We start from the raw sequence: 20,185 nt of genomic DNA, 5'->3' as shown, positions 1-20,185 counted from the left end.
CATCAGCTGAAACAATTGGGTTGATTTGCTTTTTGGAGAAAAAAAGCGAATCTAGCTGAAAAGTTATCCGAGCATTGTAAAGAAAAAAAGACATTGGATAGACATATCATATATATTACTTGATAAGCTCAGATATACACTGGCATGATCTCCAAAGCATTAGCCCTACCACTACTTGGCGTTGTACTGAAAGTTGACATTTTTCTAAGGTTCCATCCTATACCGTCCATATTAAAAATAATAAAAAGCAGATTCTTTTAAACCACATAACCTTTCTCCACTTATGTAAGGCCACCACATCTTGATCCATTAAGTCAGCCTTTGCCTTTGTGATTTTCACCAGTGGTTTTCTCAATGGTGCACCATTATGGAAATCCATTCTGCGTAACTGGTCGATGCAGCTGTCTCACAACCTGCAGTCTGTGTTCAGCTTATTGTGTGTATTGATTGACACCTTTCATTTCTCTCAATTCTCCATAGCTGCGCTTTTCACCTCTCCATCAGCAGTCGATTTCAGGCAAAAATGTATAAAGTAAAGGGTGCCATGTGTAATGGAGCAGTGTTGTGCGATACACTGCTGTTGCAGATTATGTCCCTCTCGGTGACACTCGTGTGCAAGGTCACTGGTTCGCGCCCAGCCTCTGACCTGTTAAATTGGTGTCGTGACCCGGATCTCACAGATTGGCTGCAGCCGATCACCGAGGTTAAAGGTGGGAAGACTGTAACGGGCAGTGTGTGATACAGCGCTGTTACAAATTCTGTCTCCTGTCGGTGAGATGAGGTTAAGAGCTTGCGTGCGGTGTGCAGGGTCGTCAGTTCACGCCAATCCTCAGCCCTGTTACACATGCAGAGTATGAGTGCATTCAATTGAAAAAATAAAACAAGAAATGAGAAACAGGCACAGCTCGGATGACCTCACAGAGCAGAAGCAAAAAACTGCTTAGCTAAGCTTATGGAAATCGACATTTTGAATATAAAACAAAACTGAGGGAGCTCAGGAGAACCTGAGGGTGTGTGTGTGTGTGCGTGCGCGGGCAGGTTTTCAATTAGAGGGAATGAAACTAGAGCAGTGGTTATATAAAATGGATGATTCTTCTACAGCAGATTTTCTGCCGGCAGGAAGAAGTATGAAATGGCAGGGCAAAGATAATTTAGACGTACGATTTTTACATTTTACAGTGTTCAAAAATGTAGTAAGCATCAGTTACAACGCTCGTGTTACATTGTAAACTATATCCCTAAAACTACATTTGTATTGTGGCTGCGCTATCCTTACAGCAGCTAACTGTATTAACTGTAATGAAGATAATAGATGCTTTAGGGCATGTCACATCGATTTGTCTGAATGCTCCAGAACATTCACGCTTCCAGAAGCATCTATAAACCTAATCCTAACCTTAAAGCACAATGTAACTCCAAACCTTTAACTTAGTCATGATCTTGAAGTCACTATCGGATTTCAAAACTGCCACCCAGCGAGACGATAATTATATTCTCTATGCGACGGGTGTTATTCAAAGTGTCAATGTTCCAGGGAGCATTTAGCACTTAGCAGTGTTAGCAATGAATGATTACATACAATTAAGTTTTTTTTTTGTAATTGCTTTTTAAAAAACGTTTTAATGATTTTTTCATAATCATGTTTTAATTCTTGAGTACACTACTATTTTGTAACTGCAGTGGGATTAAACCATTACTGGATAAATGTTTTAGCATTACTCAGTAACTAATTGATGTTTGTTGTTAAAATGCAAGCCGAGTGCAGTTAGAGTAGGAGTTACATACAGTATGAGTATGTAGATATGACTTACAAGCCCACAGGTTTTTTTTTTTTGGTTTTTTTTTTTTACTGTTTTCAGGTTTAAATTTGTTAAATTAAAAGGGAATTGTTATCAAATTTGAACATCTCTTTTAATATACGTCAGTTTTCACTTACTAATGAATACCATTGTTGAGTGAAATCCAGTTTAACGCTCATCTTTAAAAAAAAAATAATAATTCCATTCAGGGGTAAAAAATCTGATTTTGTTGAGAAAAATCTTAAAACCTAAATCCCTAATTATCATGAAGACACAGTAACCGCGTACCATTGCTGCACTTTACAGCATTGAGTTTAACAATCATTTCAAAGGGACCATTGGAATATGTGAAACAGAAAATAATAATAATACCAGCAAGCTACGTTTACAGGATGTTTTATATACTGTAATGGCTACAGTAGTAATTCTATGCAGTATATAGGCTGAGTCACTGTCACAAAGACGGCCGGAGTGGGTGGCGTCAGACCAGAAAGGAATTCAAACACAGAGACGGTGGTTGTGATGAGCTGAGTGCAATGGCTGCACTCAGCGTTTAATAACAAAATAAAAAGGTTTAAACAACGGAATACAAAACAGGACACGGCACTATATGCCAAAATAAAAGGACAAACAAAACGGACTAGACAGTGCACAACACACAGACGAACAAACACGGTGAGTGAAAACACTTTAACTATTATTCTTCTTCTTCTTATTATTATTACCTCCGTCTCCAATCCCGTTCTCCACTCACCGAACACCTAACCACAAGTGACTAAAACGTGCATCTATATATACTGTTGTGCTGGGATTCAATTACTAATTAATTACTCACTTGAATCCCAGCACGTGAATTCATTACGTGCAACCCCGTGCCACACATTATACACATTTTATCTGCACGTGAAGTGATGTGCCATCCTCGTGCCTAAATATAATTATACACTTTAAACACATGTGAAACACAGACCCGTTTATATCCCGTGTACCAATCTATACACCAACATTAACATACGCACGCATACATACACAAAACACACAAATGCACACAGGGGCGGGGCACATTGCCACATATACCCCCCCTTGTGCGCAGCACACATGGCCTCAACGGCCACCTCCCCCCTTAAAAATCCAGCAGTCCAGGCCAAAGTCTCGGGCTGGGAAGGGAGGCTTCAGTGGGCCCTTGGCTGGCAATGCTGTCAGCACCCCTGCCGGTAGTGGCACGGCTGACAGCCTGTTGGTCCTGTCCTGCAGCGAAAAAGCTGCGGGGGCAGGTGGTCCCCCGACCTCCCCCTTCTTCGTAGCCGGCAGCTCCCTCCTGTGGGGCTCCGGCCACAAGAACTCCTGCAGCGAAACTGCTGCTGGGGAAAGTGGTCTCCAGACCTCCTCCCCCTTCTTCGTGGCCGGCAGCTCCCCTTTCTGGGGCTCCGGCCACCGTACTCCCTGCGGAGGTACGGGCAGCAGAGGCAGCTCCTGCTCCTCTGCTCCGGGCGGTGGTGGAGGCAGAGGCAGCTCCAGCTCCTCTGCTCCTGCCGGTGAAGATGGTGGAGGCAGAGGCAGCTCCTGCTCCTCTGCTCCGGGCGGTGGCGGAGGCAGAGGCAGCTCCAGCTCCTCTGCTCCTGGAAGTGGTGGAGGCAGAGGCAGCTCCTGCTCCTCTGCTCCTGGCGGTGGTGGAACCAGCAGGCATTCACCCTCTGCTGGTGGAGGTGGGACCAGCAGGTATTCACCCTCTGCTGGTGGAGGTGGGAGGGGCAAGCAGTCCTCCCACTGCGGTGGAGGTGGAACCAGCAGGTATTCACCCTCTGCTGGTGGAGGTGGGAGGGGCAAGCAGTCCTCCCACTGCGGTGGAGGTGGCGGAGGTAGAGGCGATGGGGCTGATGCTGGCCACTCAGAGGGAGGCTGTGGCGGTGCTGGCTCCCTCTGCTGTGGCGGCTGGGCATGTGCGCGCCGTGCTGCCTTCAGCAGCATAGCTCGAGGCTGCTGGGGGACACCAGCATCCTGCCCTTCTCCCCCCAAAAAATTTTCAGGGGGTTGAGCCTGTAACTCCTCCCCTTCTGGCTCTTGGGACGGCACCAGCAGGTATTCACCCTCTGCTGGTGGAGGTGGGACCAGCAGGCATTCTCCCTCTGCTGGCAGCTTAGGTCCTACGGCTGTGGAAGCCCCGACTTCCCTCTTTTTGGGCTGAGGACGCACCGACTCCTCCCTTTTGGGCTGTGGACGCACCGACTCCTCCCTTTTGGGCTGTGGACGCACCGACTCCTCCCTTTTGGGCTGTGGACGCACCGACTCCTCCCTTTTGGGCTGTGGACGTTCGGGCTCCCCCCACTCAGGCGTAGGACGTTCGGGCTCCTCCCACTCAGGCGTAGGACGTTCGGGCTCCTCCCACTCAGGCGTAGGACGTTCGGGCTCCTCCCACTCAGGCGTAGGACGTTCGGGCTCCTCCCACTCAGGCGTAGGACGTTCGGGCTCCTCCCATTTGGGCTGTGGACGCTCAGGCTCCTCCCATTTGGGCTGTGGACGCTCAGGCTCCTCCCATTTGGGCTGTGGACGCTCAAGCTCCTCCCATTTGGGCTGTGGACGCTCAGGCTCCTCCCGCTTGGGCTGTGGATGCTCAGGCTCCTCCCGCTTGGGCTGAGAACGCTCAGGCTCCTCCCGCTTGGGCTGTGGACGCTCAGGCTCCTCCCCATAACTGCGGAAGGAACAGTGGGCGAACAGGTGATCCTGGTCGCAGAGGAGGCACCCCGACGATGGCTTGTTACATCGCCGTGGATGCCTGGCCCTTAGGCGGCACTCCTCCTCCCTGTCCTTCACCTCTTTATCTGTCTCCCGCTTGGGCTGTGGAGGCAAAGCCAGCAGGCATTCACCCTCTGCTGGTGGAGATGGGGACAGCAGGTACTCACCCTCTGCTGGTGGAGATGGGGACAGCAGGTACTCACCCTCTGCTGGTGGAGATGGGGACAGCAGGTACTCACCCTCTGCTGGTGGAGATGGGGACAGCAGGTACTCCTCTGCTGGTGGTCCTGCTACCTGGGCTGCTGTTCCATTTATGGTTGCCTCCAGGTAGCTGAGGACAAACTCCACACCTTCCTCCAAGGTGGTTGGGGTGTGTTCCTCCTGATATGCCTCCCATCTCTCACTGTCCATCATCCACAGGGCCCGGACGACTATGGGCAGAGACTGGGCCTCCAGCCCAGCATTTTCTAGGAACCAGTCCCGCAGTTTGATGGCGTCCTCTGCCATTATATATAATTTTTTTTTTTTTTTTTTTTTTTTTTTTTTTAAACAAAACCCCTCCTGGTCTGACGCTTGGAGGCGCGGCTATCCCACGATGACACCACATGTCACAAAGACGGCCGGAGTGGGTGGCGTCAGACCAGAAAGGAATTCAAACACAGAGACGGTGGTTGTGATGAGCTGAGTGCAATGGCTGCACTCAGCGTTTAATAACAAAATAAAAAGGTTTAAACAACGGAATACAAAACAGGACACGGCACTATATGCCAAAATAAAAGGACAAACAAAACGGACTAGACAGTGCACAACACACAGACGAACAAACACGGTGAGTGAAAACACTTTAACTATTATTCTTCTTCTTATTATTATTATTACCTCCGTCTCCAATCCCGTTCTCCACTCACCGAACACCTAACCACAAGTGACTAAAACGTGCATCTATATATACTGTTGTGCTGGGATTCAATTACTAATTAATTACTCACTTGAATCCCAGCACGTGAATTCATTACGTGCAACCCCGTGCCACACATTATACACATTTTATCTGCACGTGAAGTGATGTGCCATCCTCGTGCCTAAATATAATTATACACTTTAAACACACGTGAAACACAGACCCGTTTATATCCCGTGTACCAATCTATACACCAACATTAACATACGCACGCATACATACACAAAACACACAAATGCACACAGGGGCGGGGCACATTGCCACAGTCACCTGATGGAATAACTTTAAATAGCAACCAAAGAAGTCACTATAGATTAACCTTTGCTAGTAAAACATTTTCCACATGAGATACAACTAAACAAGGCAATGGAGCTCTGTGCCACGTCTCTTCTGAATGTCATATGTTTTCTGCCTGGGTTCACTGAATCTATTTTCCTGAACACAATGTACAATGCCCATTACTCCCTTGTAGCTTCCTGTGTTTTTTATGAGAGCTAGTAGTAATGTGGCTAAGTCTGCCCATTCATGCCCTAGATATGTCTTTCAATATATGTCATTCTTCGAGATAATTAGGTACATTATACATGTAGACCAATACATTACAATCCGTAAACTCTGTAATGAATTCATTCTTCTCTGAGAATTTCACTCAAACTGTCACACAGGACAGTACCTTCCTCTGCAATTATAACTATTAAGATTGTTCGTCTGGCATATTGATATGATCATGCCCAAAATGTCTGGCATTGCATTTTAATCAGCTAACGGAGATGTGCTGTACAAAAAAAAAAGACACCTGCAGGTTGATACAATCGAAATAATGTTTGAGTTGCATATCAGTCGTGTCCTTAATTAATAAACTGAACAGACTAAAGTTTCAACCAGGGTCTGGATTTAATCAAAACTATCACCAAGCCATAGCCATTCTAAAGTATAATTATGGACTCTAATTGGGTCAATCCAGCTAGGTGTTCAAGTAAATTCAGTCACAAACTCATGCGATAGATTAGTTATTAAAACAGACTACTACAATATACATATTTTACACTACATTCTTTAGGCTTTGGCCTCGCCTTTTGAAGTACTCCTGCCTGTAAATGAGCTTGCAGATAAGTGGAGAGGCTGGCCGTAGAGAAGCCATGGGCAGGGGGGCAGGATAGCTGCCCTACCCTGTTAGACGAAGCCAAAAAAATCAGGTGGAGGCTGGGGAGGAGGCAAACTCTGACACTCAGCAGGGACGTAAGAGGTAAGATGAATCCTTTCCTTGACGATCATTGGACATAATGTTGTTGAGGAACGAGTAAAAAACTAGCTATTCGTCTGGTATTGGAATTTAATGTTAAAGTGGGTTCCCTGCCAGAACCATCGCTGTACTTCATTAAGGACCTGGTTGGAACAAGGTGCTAGGCTGGAATGGACTGAAGGAGGCACAGGTGAGTAATACAGTATTTATGTTTGAAATTTGAAAAAGGGGAGAATGGATTTTTTGGGGGGTAAAGCAGTGGAGGCGTCATCGATTTGGGATACTTATTGGAAGGTATTTCAAGTACTTTTCAGCTAGATTGTAGTAATATTTGCAGAATTTTGATATGTGAAGAGTGCAAAAAAGCAAAAAATATATAATTTAGTGGTGATCATTCTTTTTTTTTTGTTACAAAATAGTTCTTTGTACCTACCTAGCCAGTGCTCCCCAGTTATCTTTCCAAATCCTTCTCTGTATGCATCCCATCCTCTAAAGAAATTCACAGAGCCATCCTCCCGACGCTGGATAACCTAAAACAGAACGAAACAATGCCTTGAAAAGCCTTGCTCATGACCAGATGTTTAGTGTTGGTTTGACATCAGTTACTTCAGCAATCAGGCAAGTTGGAATGCATTCTATTTATTCAGGTCACTCGAGAAACTACCAAAAAAACAAGACAGCACTTCACAAGCATTATGTGTTCAGTATGTGCTATTTATAATAACTTCCAAACAAAGGTAGTGGGGGGGAGGGGGGGGTTGAAGAAGTGCTGACTACAGAAAGACCAGATGCTGGGTTAACAAAAATATGGAAGATCTTATTATAGAAGTGTTTTTTGGTTTTTTTTTTATAGCTGTTGAAAAGATGTCTTATGGAAATTAATCTGTATCTGACTTTGTTTCAAATATTATTGTAATTTATGATTCTTTATTCCCTTTGAAGAACCCGTTGCTACGGGTTTCTGGCTACAATAATTCAAGTGCTATCAGTGTGCCAGGCTCTTTTGAATTTCATTATTCCAGATACACACCGTTGAAAACAAACTCTGCACTGGACGATCGTGGAAAACAAACAGTACCCTGCTATCAAAACAGTGTGGCAATCTCTACTTTGAAACAGGTGGTCAATGTTGCCACAGTCTTTGAAGGAAACAGTCGCCACATCTCCAGAGAAGTCCATGTTCTGATTTATCTGACTCATGTCCACTTGTATTTGACCAAAAGTGACTTTGAAGAAACGCTTTCATTGTTTCCAGGGTCTCTGTACAGTCCCTAGCGGACAGATGTCCACTTCACAACCCCGCTGCCATCTGTCAGCTAATTCAGCAGTCTCTCGTCTCAGTGGCAGCTAAAGGACGGGGGAGCTGCAGGGAGTCAGCAGGTAAGGGCGGCTGCTGCTGCTGCTGCTGCTGCTGCTGCTCAGTTCCAGTCCCTCAGCTCTGTGGCCTGACACCTACTGAGCTTCCTCCACGAATCCCTAAATCAAGTTACACAGAGACGCGTTGGCAGTACTTTCATCACTGAAGCATTCCCTTATTAAATTCAGACGATTTTTATTGCTTTTTTATTAGATCATTTTGGTGCTTTTATTGTTTCAGATATTTGTAAAAATGACATAAAGCTAATAATGTAGTAAACCCATGCCATTCTAGTATCTTGGTTTTGAAAGTCTACTTTGGACTCCTGGACTTTGTTATTTTGTAAAGCACTATTTTACCCACCCCAGTAGGGTTGATTACACCTGCAAGCCCCTGAAATGTTTGTTGAGAGGGTTATACATACAACATATTGATTTATTAAAGGGATATTTTTCTATTGATCCATAAATTGTATTTATGCGTATCATTCAATGCAGTGTCCCCTTTAATGGCAGAGACCGGGTCCTGTATAATCTGCCCAAGCTATCTGCCTTTAAACTGACAACAAACTGTGATAAAAAGCAACATCTCCAGCAGATGCCTGCTTCCCTTCTCCTGGCGTGCTGCCACACAGCACATTTTGTGAGCTCAAGATCTATGCAAGTGCTTGTCCAAGCTGATATGTTTCCAGATCCCTGTGATACAAGATATGCACTTAAAAAAAAAAAAAAAGTATTTTACAAAATAAAGGGGGCAGGGGGGAAGTATTGTGCAATTTGTGCTTTCAGCAGATTACAGATGTCCTTACAGCACATTATGGATGTTCGGCAGAATACACCTAATGTACCTTCTACAGTAACGGCTCAGCAAACCTGTCTTCAAAACAGTCACGTCCGCGGAGTGCAAAGGCTTTGAAATTCCGAATGCTCTTTATAGCAGAAATCAACTTGCAGAGCCACACCAGTGCCAGCTGACCTCAGCAACCAGCGGCTGGAATCCGAAGATAGCTCAAGTTGAAGTCAACTTGCCTAATGGGACTGCATGTGTTGTTGTAAAAAGACCACGGGTTCTCGGTTCCAATAGCTGCTGCCTCCAACAGCCCAGGTTTTTGTTTCAATCAGTATTGTTTTTGTTTAATGTGCACCTGAAAGCTTTGAAACAAACATTTAGTTCCTGGATGAAACAAAAACTGGAGTTCAGAACGAATTTCAATATATTCAGGAAGGAGACATCCACTTCTGAGTTGAATTGCGGTTTATTGAATTAACATGGTTAATAATACAATGACATCATTTGGCTCGTGGCCTTATCCATTGGGGTTCGGTAGCTGCCCTAATACTAACAGACATAGACTGATAGGTTAGCCAGCAGGCAGAACAAGTGGTCCTCTGGGCCACCTTCCTCCCCTTGCACAAGGCATGCTGCAAGGTGGAGGCAGGGAGGAGGAGGAAACGTAGATCAAAAACAACATGAAACCGAGGCGTAGACTGCTATTTGTAGAATGTCGGACACTGATGTAATTGGTAGGTGGAGTTTCCTATCAGAAAAACAACCAAGTTTCTAAAGAAACTGGGGGTTTTGATCATCTTACACTCTGCTGGTATATATCACCCCTGGCATTTATTAGAGCATTTTACAGCATTGGGAAATTCCACCTGTTTGTATGGGTCGCTCTAGTAAAACCATGGAGAGGTCGTTGCAGTCCAGGGGGGTTCCCCAGTGCTGTAAAAGGGTTTGTGACTGTGCTCCAGGTTTGAGGTGTTTGAGTATCGTAATAATAAAGTCAGTTTTCCAGTGTATCTTATTGCAGGAAAAGCCAGCAGAAAAATAATTACCAAGTTCTGAGATATGAGATAGTAATGTTAACACTTATTACCAAAAGCGAAGGGAGTGCTGCAATGCTATTGAGGTAGCTTGGTGTAAGGTTGTTATTAATCAGTACGCAATTATGCAAAATGGAAGTGGCAGCAGCAGTTTAATTTAGCATATGAGATAGGTACCATCAAGTGGACTATATTTTCACAAGTCCTTTAATAAGCTTTAAATCCAGGTGCAGTTGTGATTGGGTACGACTCTTAAAAGCACAGGGGGATTAAATAGGGCCACTTTGCTCTGCTGTTTAGGACACTCTATTTAATGAGTTACTTTTTTAGTTTATTAACTGTTAATAACTATCTTACTAACATACTTTTGTTAATAGTTAAGATGTAGTAACATATTTATTAACTGTAAAACCTGATGTTATGTGCAAAACATTACCACAGTTACTTCTTTAAAAGTGCTTTTAAATAAATGTAACTCCGCTTCAGAGATACGATTGCCTTGGAGCTGACAAAGTAGGATTCTGATATTTGCATAACAGTTTTAGCTCAACTTTTTCATTTATAAATAGGTTAAAATACAGGGTGAATAGAAAGTAAGTTTACCACATCAACACATCATGCATATTGCTAATCATTAACACAAAATGCACAACATTTGTTAACATGTTAGTGTGAACAGCATCTGTTAAACAACGGTTCCTGTTAAACTAAAGTGTGATTTTTAAAATGTATGCAAGATGTTCAGAAATTTGCATCAACAGCATGGTAAGTTGTTCTAGTAAAATTGATTTAAAAAATGCAATATTAAAGTTTGTAGGTGGATTACTAATAGGTTTTTCCCTTTTTCATATACATAAGTGCATGCATTTGTTGAAAGAGGCTGACCATGTTTTTTCAAGATGTACTGTACACATGCAATAATTATCCTGTGTTTGATCTTGAGCCTCCAAAAGCAAAATGTTTATCCCAAAATAAAATGTTGTCAACTGTGCCCACAAAAAAATTATTTTAATTGTAAGGCATTGTAAATGTTTTAACTACAGCTTATACAGTTTGTTATTAATTTACACACATATTAGGCATCTAAATATTACCTAAAAATGACATCTTGTTAGACAGAAGGTGGCATGACAGAAGTGTGTGGGATTCTTAGCGATGCCATTGTGATACAGCTTTTAAACAAACACTTTTTAGCTACCATGTCTGGGTTTGTGAAACGCTGTGGGTGGAAAACTAGTGTTTATTTCTTGAAAGGGCCCCAAGCTTTGCCAGGAAACAGAATGCTTTCCTTGCACCGTAGCAGAAGGTCCGTGTAAACTGGAGTAAAGTTCTGAGCAAGTGCCAGCGCCAGACACAGAGCTGTCGCATTGAATTGAGTATTAGACATCTGGGGTCATCTCCCTGCCTGAAGAGATGGAGGCTTCTGGTATTTCTTGGAACAGCAGAGGTTGATCTCCAGACCAGCCTCTGAATCCCTGTGAGCAGCTCGGCAGACATGAATAACATCCTGCCACTAAACCCCAAGAGCCGAGCTGGGAATGCTGTCTGACACCCAAAGAGTTCGGCAGATGACAAACATTGTTAGGAGGAGGGAAAGACACAGAAAGAGATCAAAATAAACCCATGCTAATAAATGCAAATGGATTTCAGCTGTGTGTGTGTGTGTGTGTGTGTGTGTGTGTATAAACCAATTTAAAAACGCTTTAAAATTGTCTTCCCAATGAAACTGCTACTTACTATATATGACTTTTGAGAAAAAGATAAACAAAAATGTGTCATGAGATGTGACAAAACAGCTCATGAGGTGCTCATAATATATGGATCTGGGGTAGGGCAAGAGAAACATTATAGACGTCAAAGGAGTTCTTGTGTTCTTTCAATAGAACATGAAGGGTACACCTATTCCAAGTAATTCAAGTACAGGACATAGGAGCTTCTTGTTGAATTAATATTAATATTTTGCATTACCTAGAATTTTAGGATTGAGACATCATTTAAAAAAAAATACATGAACAGAATTTAGATCTATAATTTAACATCATGTATTCAAAATAAATAAATTAAATAAATAAATAAACAATGTTGCAAAAGTCTACCAGAAGCAAGAATAGTATTACTGTATTTTACATTACATTTTGAAATGTCACATTTTTCAATTTTTGTCAGTTTTTGGAAAACTGCAAAGCGGTATGTAATTCAATATGTTAACAGGACATTATTCAGCAGGTTTCATTCGACTTTATGAAGCAAAATGTGTCAATTCTATAGGGTGATGCAAAAGTTCAGGCCGTAGCTGTACATTCCCTAGTACTGCCATTACTTCGTTGTGAACAGGCACTTATTTTAAAGTGTGACTAGAATGGGATTAGTCTTCGTGTTGATCTGGTGGTGCTGCTAATTCCGTCCCTGTCTGCACTGGGAGCGCGTGTGTCCTTAATTAGTTTGATCCTTGCATTTACTTAAAAACTACTCAACTAGTTGTCATAAGCCTTTTAAAAGCTTTCCCTCCACTCCTGCCAGAAGGAGGGCACTAAACTGGGGAAGGATACATGAGGATTTGGGAAGATTTAAAGTGTCAGCCTTGTGTTGACTAGCTGGGCGATACCAATAAAGATTTCTGGCTTGACCTTCTTAATCACTAGTGTGGGAATCCTCTCTCAGTGACCTCCCAAGCCAGCTGCATTTCTGTTATCTTCCGAGATGCCTCTCTAATTAAGAGCACTTATCAAGATCAATTGTACTGACAGGCTGAGATGGGAAAGAGATTTAGCGAAACAAATTTAATGCAACTCAAGGCAGTGTATTAGGAAAACGTTACCAGACAGACAAGCTCTCTCAGTACTGCATTTAGAGGTACTGAGCTTTATATTCCTGTAAGTAGTTCCATTATTTTATATACAGTGAAATAATCCAGCCTTACTCCTATTGACAACCATGTAAGGTTCCTTTCCATAGCAAGGCCCACGTCTACAGTCCCGGACGTAACAAACCTCTGTTAGATTACATCTCTAATAAGACTTTATTTTTCATTATAAACCATTTTAAAACAGTCTGAAATCTCTGATGCAAAAGAATGGAACTCATCCGAATCTAAAACTGAAAACAAAACGAGAAAAGCTTGCAGAAGAGAATAATTAAATAATATCAAGAAAAATGGTTAAACTGTTCAATAAAGTGTTAACACTAATAGATCCTATGCTATTAATTAGTTACGATGAATCATCTGTACCGTTCCTTTAGCAGTGAGGCTATTATGGCCACATTGGGGGTTTTTTTGGTCCCTTGACTAGCATATAGAAGCATCAAAACTCAGTCTAGGCCCCTTACAATGAGGTCCATTATATGTATTAACACTGCACATAAGACATGCCTCAAACCATTTGTTGACTGTTATAGATTTCATATATATATATTTCTAAGGGCATTTTGCAGCCTGCGATGCATTATAGGATTAGGTGGACAGGGATCACGAGAGAGACAGGCAGATGTTTGTTGTCTAATCCAAAGATTACAGATTTTAGTTACAGATTATGGAAGCTTTAACTCCAAAAAAAAATAAAAAGGTTGCCAGCATGGTTCCTCTATACATATTCCATTAGTGTTAGCCTATTGCTTTGGAAACTTTATATTCCTCTCCTTCAAATACCATCACAAAAAAACTGTCTTTCCTGGCCATTGGCAATGGCAAACTAAGAAGCTCATTTGAAAACTACCATGTCTCTGAGAACTTGGATAATGAATAGAAAAAAGGTTTTGAAGTCCTCACTTACCTGTGTCACCCCTCCATTTATTAGCGCCCCTCGTCGCTCCTTGACCTTTTCTTGTGCAGCAAACCCAATTTCATATGTTTCATATATTCATAGAAACCAGAATACACAGACCTCCAAACTGTCAAACTATAGAAATCTCCAACAAATCCCCTGTCACTTCAAAGCGAAATCGTTTGCTTGCAGGAAAACCATTTCACACCTAATCAAAACCCTCTTAATCTCCACCCATCCATTCGGAGATAATGTTCTTTGAAGTGGAGCACCGTGTGTAAAGGAAATTTTCAAGACACGAGGGAGAACGCTTTCCCAAGCTGCCTGTATGCACTCGAGTTTGATTGATTTCGTTTGGTTTTCCCAGCACCCTCCATTACGTTTGCTGTCTGGACTCCAGACTTGAGATTCCAGCTGAGAAGACAAAACCCAGTGGCCATGCTGGGTAGGCAGCACAGCAGCCAACATGGTTGCCAGCTGTGATCAATGAGCTTCCCACCGGCTTGGCTATTTCTGCTGCTTATTTCAGCTTTCAACAACCTGGTCAACAGCCAGCTCTGGGCTCAAAGTACATTACCATCGCACAAGGTTGCTAATCCCCAGTATGGGAGTGTTGTAAGCCTGAATCATCACACCTGCCGTCATGCTGGGATGTCAAGCCAAATATACCACATGCAGAGAGTTTTCTTAAAAATCACACAGCAGGGTAAATCCCTTTCACTAACTGGTTGCCCATCAGGAGGAACGGATGCGAAAAAAAAAAAAAACTTAGAATGTCTTTGCTGCCAATCACAGGGCTTATTGGGGATAAAGTGAGTGTATCAACATGCAAGGGAGCATGAAGCCTAGCTAGCCTCCAATCAGCGAAATTGCTACTGTTCAAAAACCGTGTCAACACAGCTCTGGATAAGAATGCTGCAATGACTCGCCCCCGCCCCTCTTCCATTTAAGTCCTGATTTCAAGTTATTCTAGGGAAAGAAGACTATACTTATTCACAAATCACTCAGGTCCAGCACAGGACAGGAGCAAGGCTTCTCTATGCTGGAAACCGCTGCAGTGGCCAGCCATTACTTTATGTGGGTTTGCAGCTGCTCACTTCTAGAGATGTCAATGCTGGTTACATTACCCTGACAACTGATCGCTGTCTATGTTAGAACAACAATATTTGAATCTACTGTCAGACCACAGCATTACCAAGAATGGCAACACCATGGACTTGGAACAACGTAATATGTGTCATCTGCAATAGGGAGAATGGTCCTGATACAGCAGCAGAACAGCAATGGATACCAGAGTGTGTGTGTGTGCCTGGTGGTCTACAGTTTCTTCAGAATAATACACTGGGATTATATAGCTATCCCAATGGTACGCTTACAACTTCTAGTAATTGAAGCCCAATAGCCAGAATCTAAAGACTAAATCCAGGTTCTTGTTTCAGTACTTGCACTGTTTGAACTTTAGCTATCAAAACATCTGTTGTTGCAGCAAAATAATTATTTTCTTCAGGGAAATAAGGCAGCTCGATTTTATTAAAAAGCTTTGCATTCAGTGTTGCACGTTTGTGAAAGTATTCTGGCAGGAAATTGGAGCCCACAAAAATCAATTTCTATGTTTGAGAGGAAGAGAAAAGTGGTAGAAAGAGTATACGGTTGTAGATTTATTTTTTGCTGTAAATATTTCAGTTCTGACATGTACCCATTAAAAGCATCTTTTCAGAATCCTCCACTTGAAAGAACTATATACGTCTCTTGCTGTCAATTATATATAAACCATTCATTCCGACTATTCCTTTTTGCAAATAAAATAAAAAAGAAACATTATATTACTATATGTCTTTGGCGAGAGAGGCTAATAAAATATGTAATTCTCCAAAGGGGCAATTGAATAGTTCTAGGAATAATGCATCTTTATCTCCACTGGGACCTACAATAAGATGCAAGCTAGACTGTCGTCACTGAAAAATCATTACATTCTGTTGAATCAATAGCGAACTGAGTTCCTTTTGCCTGTGTAAGGGTCTTTTAAAACAACCTTAAGCACAAACGAGCGTTAGCATTTGGAATAGAAATAAAACTGCTGCAATGTATCACTCTAAACCTTCCTTGCAATGTGAAACTCAAAGAGCAAAATAGATGCTATAGAAATATTTTTTCAGAGTTTAGATTGCTTTTATCTTTAACTGTAACTTCATATGCCACCAGTAATAACTCAGAGCAAACTTAATATAGACATTACTCAGCTTCCCCAGCAACGCGGCAGTACCGTATACTGTAGTTGAAGTGAACTATCATCAAAAAGAGCTAAAAGAAGAAAAAAACATTACTTTAAGAAGTCCATTTTTTGCAATGAGATCTCTGCTTGTATGCATGGATATCTACCACTGTTATTACCCTACCTGAATTGCTATGAATTACCATCTACTTAAAATGCAGATTGCATACATACACAACAGAACTGCCAAGTAAGAGTATGAGTAAAAAGAAAAAGTCAAACAAGTCATGCTATACTTGGAATGGTATTCTGAATATCAGAGGTCCAGGGTGTCATATACAGTATAACCCTCTACTGTTGCAAGTAAAGTACAGCCGTAGCGGGAGCATGTCTTCTGCATTGACCTTTGACCTACCCTACCCTGAAACTTTAAATTAAAATGATGCCAAGCTGCAGTGAGTTAAACTTGTCGAACAAAAAGTCAGCCATTTTTTCTCCGGGGCGTGGATTTCACAAGATTTTAAAAGCTATGATTTGTTCCAGCGGAAGGCAAATTGCCTCACTTAGCATGAGAAATATCTACCATTAATCTCGAAGTTTTGACAAATTGTATTTAAAATTACAATGGAGCCTATTAATATCTTCTGCAACACAGTGCAGCGCCATAGGGTACAAGGGCGAACGGAGAGGATACATTTTATTAAAGGACATTCATTTTCCACTACGGGGTTAAATATTAAATCACAAAAAGGGCTTTGCTGCCTCCCCAGCAACTCAAGCACAGAATTAAGTTGAGAAATATACCCTGTAGGTTATGAAATATGCCCCTTAGGAGATTTTAAATGGAATATATAAATTAATGAACAAAAGATCAATAGCCACTGCTGTCAAAATATCACACTGGTGTTTTTTTTTTGGTTTTTTTTATAAAGATAGTGGCTGAAGCAGATTAGGAACAAAGGAATCCAAGGTTAATGTAAGCACCCCACACTGATTATCATCTGCTTCAGTATGTGTCAGTGAAACAACACATATTGAATGATTCCCAGATAAGAAACGTATGAGCGCCTATTTAAAAAGTTCACTGGATTCATTTACACATCATGTGAATCAGCCCCTTGTGTGCATCCCTGTGGAATTACACTGCCTTACATACATGTGTTAAACTTCAGCTAATTGCACTGGAGGTGTGATGAGCACTGATCTCAACCTGAGATGTCAAATTATTTAGCCTGCAGTGTTAGCGCTCATGGGTTGCACCTGCTCTAATTCCACCCACGGTCAAACAAAATGTTGAAGCATTGAGCAAGCGTACAGTATGCATTTTAAACTTGTATGCAGGTCAGATTATGTACGAAAAACTATTTTGTTTAATGTTACAGAATTAGCTACAATCAATGAACGTGCGTGTGCTTTAGCAGCTCCAAACTAATCTCCTGTGCACCCCAAGACCACTTTTCAACACAAAAATGTCTCGTTTTCAATCACTCGACAACACCCACAATTCGTGCTTTTTAGGCACTTTTAACAAAGATTTACAATCATCCTCCACCAACCGAACAACAAACAAGTGAGCAAGAAAATCTTCGACTCTGAAAAGCATACCCCACATTTTCCTTAAAAATACTTTTATTTTGCAGTTCATTATCTACCCAGTTTAATTCACTGTTCCTGAATGATCAAAAAGAAAATGATATTTAAGATTCTTTAATTGTTATTATTATTATTTATTTATTAGCAGACGCCCTTACTCAGGGCGACTTACAATTGTTACAAGATATCGCATTATTTTTACATACAATTACATTATTTTTTACACATTGTTTTTACATACAATTACCCATTTATACAGTTGGGCTTTTACTGGAGCAATCTAGGTAAAGTACCTTGCTCAAGGGTACAGCAGCAGTGTCCCCCATTAATGTTAACTTAATTTACGTTATTATTATTAATTAACTTCACATTAACAACGTTTTTTAATTACAGATATTAATATCCATGTACAGTATTATAAAAAAAATAATAGATGGGCTTCAGTGAGTTAAAGGATAATAATTCCATCTCGGGTTTCTGTGACAGTTTATAAATTACTCCACCTTACAGACTCGTAGCTTATGACGTCACATAAACCCTAGACTCACTGAAGCCCTTCTATGTAAATATATAAAGCTTTTAAATTAAGGTTGTTCGTTCTGTTTGTTTCTAGTTTTAATTTGTAACATTATCAGTTACATTTTCCTTTCTGTCCCTGTGTTTGCTAAATGCTAAATGCACACACATTTAAATAAACACTGCCTTGACACGACGTGGCATGGACTTCACAAGGTGCTGGAAGGAGTCCTTGAGGGACGTTGATCTCTTCAGTCATTAATATTTCACAGAATTGGCGCGGGGAGGAAAGTAGAGGATCATGATGACGAATACCATAAGCAAGTTCATCCCAGACATGCTCTTGTGGTGACGCCAGATGCCTGAAGTCATGCTCCTCAAACCATTTGCACACGATTGTGGCGCAGCGCATTAACGTCTTGAAAGTAGACAAGTGCAGCATGGTTGGGTGGATCGGCAACGAGGCTTTATAAATTGCGTCATTTGTAGAGCCTTCCAGAGTAAACATGGGACTCGGACTATACCATTAGAACAGGCTCCACACCAGGGCGATGTCAAATCCAATCAGGTAGACAGGTCTTAATAAAGTGGCCCAGCAGCATATCTGCTACAATACACATGCAAATTGCACGCCCCAAAAACCTGTGGCTCAAAGACTACCACAGCTGTTTGGAAGCAAATATTGGCCTATGGTTACCAATTAAAGGGGCAGATGAAGCTTTAGAATTAACCAGCCCCTGACAGATGGTAACAGTGACCTGCGTTCCTACTTTGCTGATCATGAGAAACTGTGGTGGCCACTTTTTTAAGCTCTGCATTTTTTTTGATGCGTAAGAAGACGGAGCTGGGGTTCTGTTGCTTGAGCAGCTGTGTGTCTGTGCATCAAGACCTGAGCTCCATTCCCTGCAAAGGCCTGTTTTATACAGAGTTCTTCTATGCTGTGGATCTGCTTTATTCAACAGCTCCAGGGTCCGCAACCAGATTTTGACAAGATAATTATTTTACTTTGCTTTAAGAAAAAATCCACGTCCCATCCCTGTACCCATTCTAAAACACAGTGAACTGAAAACAGATGAACAATTGAATGATATATATATATATACAGTGCCTTGCGAAAGTATTCGGCCCCCTTGAACTTTGCGACCTTTTGCCACATTTCAGGCTTCAAACATAAAGATATGAAACTGTAATTTTTTTGTGAAGAATCAACAACAAGTGGGACACAATCATGAAGTGGAACGAAATTTATTGGATATTTCAAACTTTTTTAACAAATAAAAAACTGAAAAATTGGGCGTGCAAAATTATTCAGCCCCTTTACTTTCAGTGCAGCAAACTCTCTCCAGAAGTTCAGTGAGGATCTCTGAATGATCCAATGTTGACCTAAATGACTAATGATGATAAATAGAATCCACCTGTGTGTAATCAAGTCTCCGTATAAATGCACCTGCACTGTGATAGTCTCAGAGGTCCGTTTAAAGCGCAGAGAGCATCATGAAGAACAAGGAACACACCAGGCAGGTCCGAGATACTGTTGTGGAGAAGTTTAAAGCCGGATTTGGATACAAAAAGATTTCCCAAGCTTTAAACATCCCAAGGAGCACTGTGCAAGTGATAATATTGAAATGGAAGGAGTATCAGACCACTGCAAATCTACCAAGACCTGGCCGTCCCTCTAAACTTTCAGCTCATACAAGGAGAAGACTGATCAGAGATGCAGCCAAGAGGCCCATGATCACTCTGGATGAACTGCAGAGATCTACAGCTGAGGTGGGAGACTCTGTCCATAGGACAACAATCAGTCGTATACTGCACAAATCTGGCCTTTATGGAAGAGTGGCAAGAAGAAAGCCATTTCTTAAAGATATCCATAAAAAGTGTCGTTTACAGTTTGCCACAAGCCACCTGGGAGACACACCAAACATGTGGAAGAAGGTGCTCTGGTCAGATGAAACCAAAATCGAACTTTTTGGCAACAATGCAAAACGTTATGTTTGGCGTAAAAGCAACACAGCTCATCACCCTGAACACACCATCCCCACTGTCAAACATGGTGGTGGCAGCATCATGGTTTGGGCCTGCTTTTCTTCAGCAGGGACAGGGAAGATGGTTAAAATTGATGGGAAGATGGATGGAGCCAAATACAGGACCATTCTGGAAGAAAACCTGATGGAGTCTGCAAAAGAC

General features: G+C 41.9%; 1 protein-coding gene across 2 annotated transcripts in view; it reads right to left on the bottom strand.

Moving 5' to 3' along the window:
• LOC117422095 (fibrinogen C domain-containing protein 1-like) overlaps nucleotides 1–20,185 on the bottom strand; it is a 61,824-nt gene that overhangs the window by 14,788 nt on the left and 26,851 nt on the right. For both annotated transcript variants that reach the window (XM_034036750.3, XM_034036751.3), the window contains one exon: nucleotides 7,170–7,266. In XM_034036750.3, the coding sequence (XP_033892641.2) occupies nucleotides 7,170–7,266 (97 nt within the window). The remainder of the gene's footprint in view (nucleotides 1–7,169; nucleotides 7,267–20,185) is intronic.

This window comes from Acipenser ruthenus, chromosome 15 (genome assembly GCF_902713425.1).
Source record: "Acipenser ruthenus chromosome 15, fAciRut3.2 maternal haplotype, whole genome shotgun sequence".
Taxonomy (NCBI): domain Eukaryota; kingdom Metazoa; phylum Chordata; class Actinopteri; order Acipenseriformes; family Acipenseridae; genus Acipenser; species Acipenser ruthenus.
Note: the sequence above shows the minus strand (reverse complement) of the source record. Positions and strands in the feature narration are given on the sequence as shown.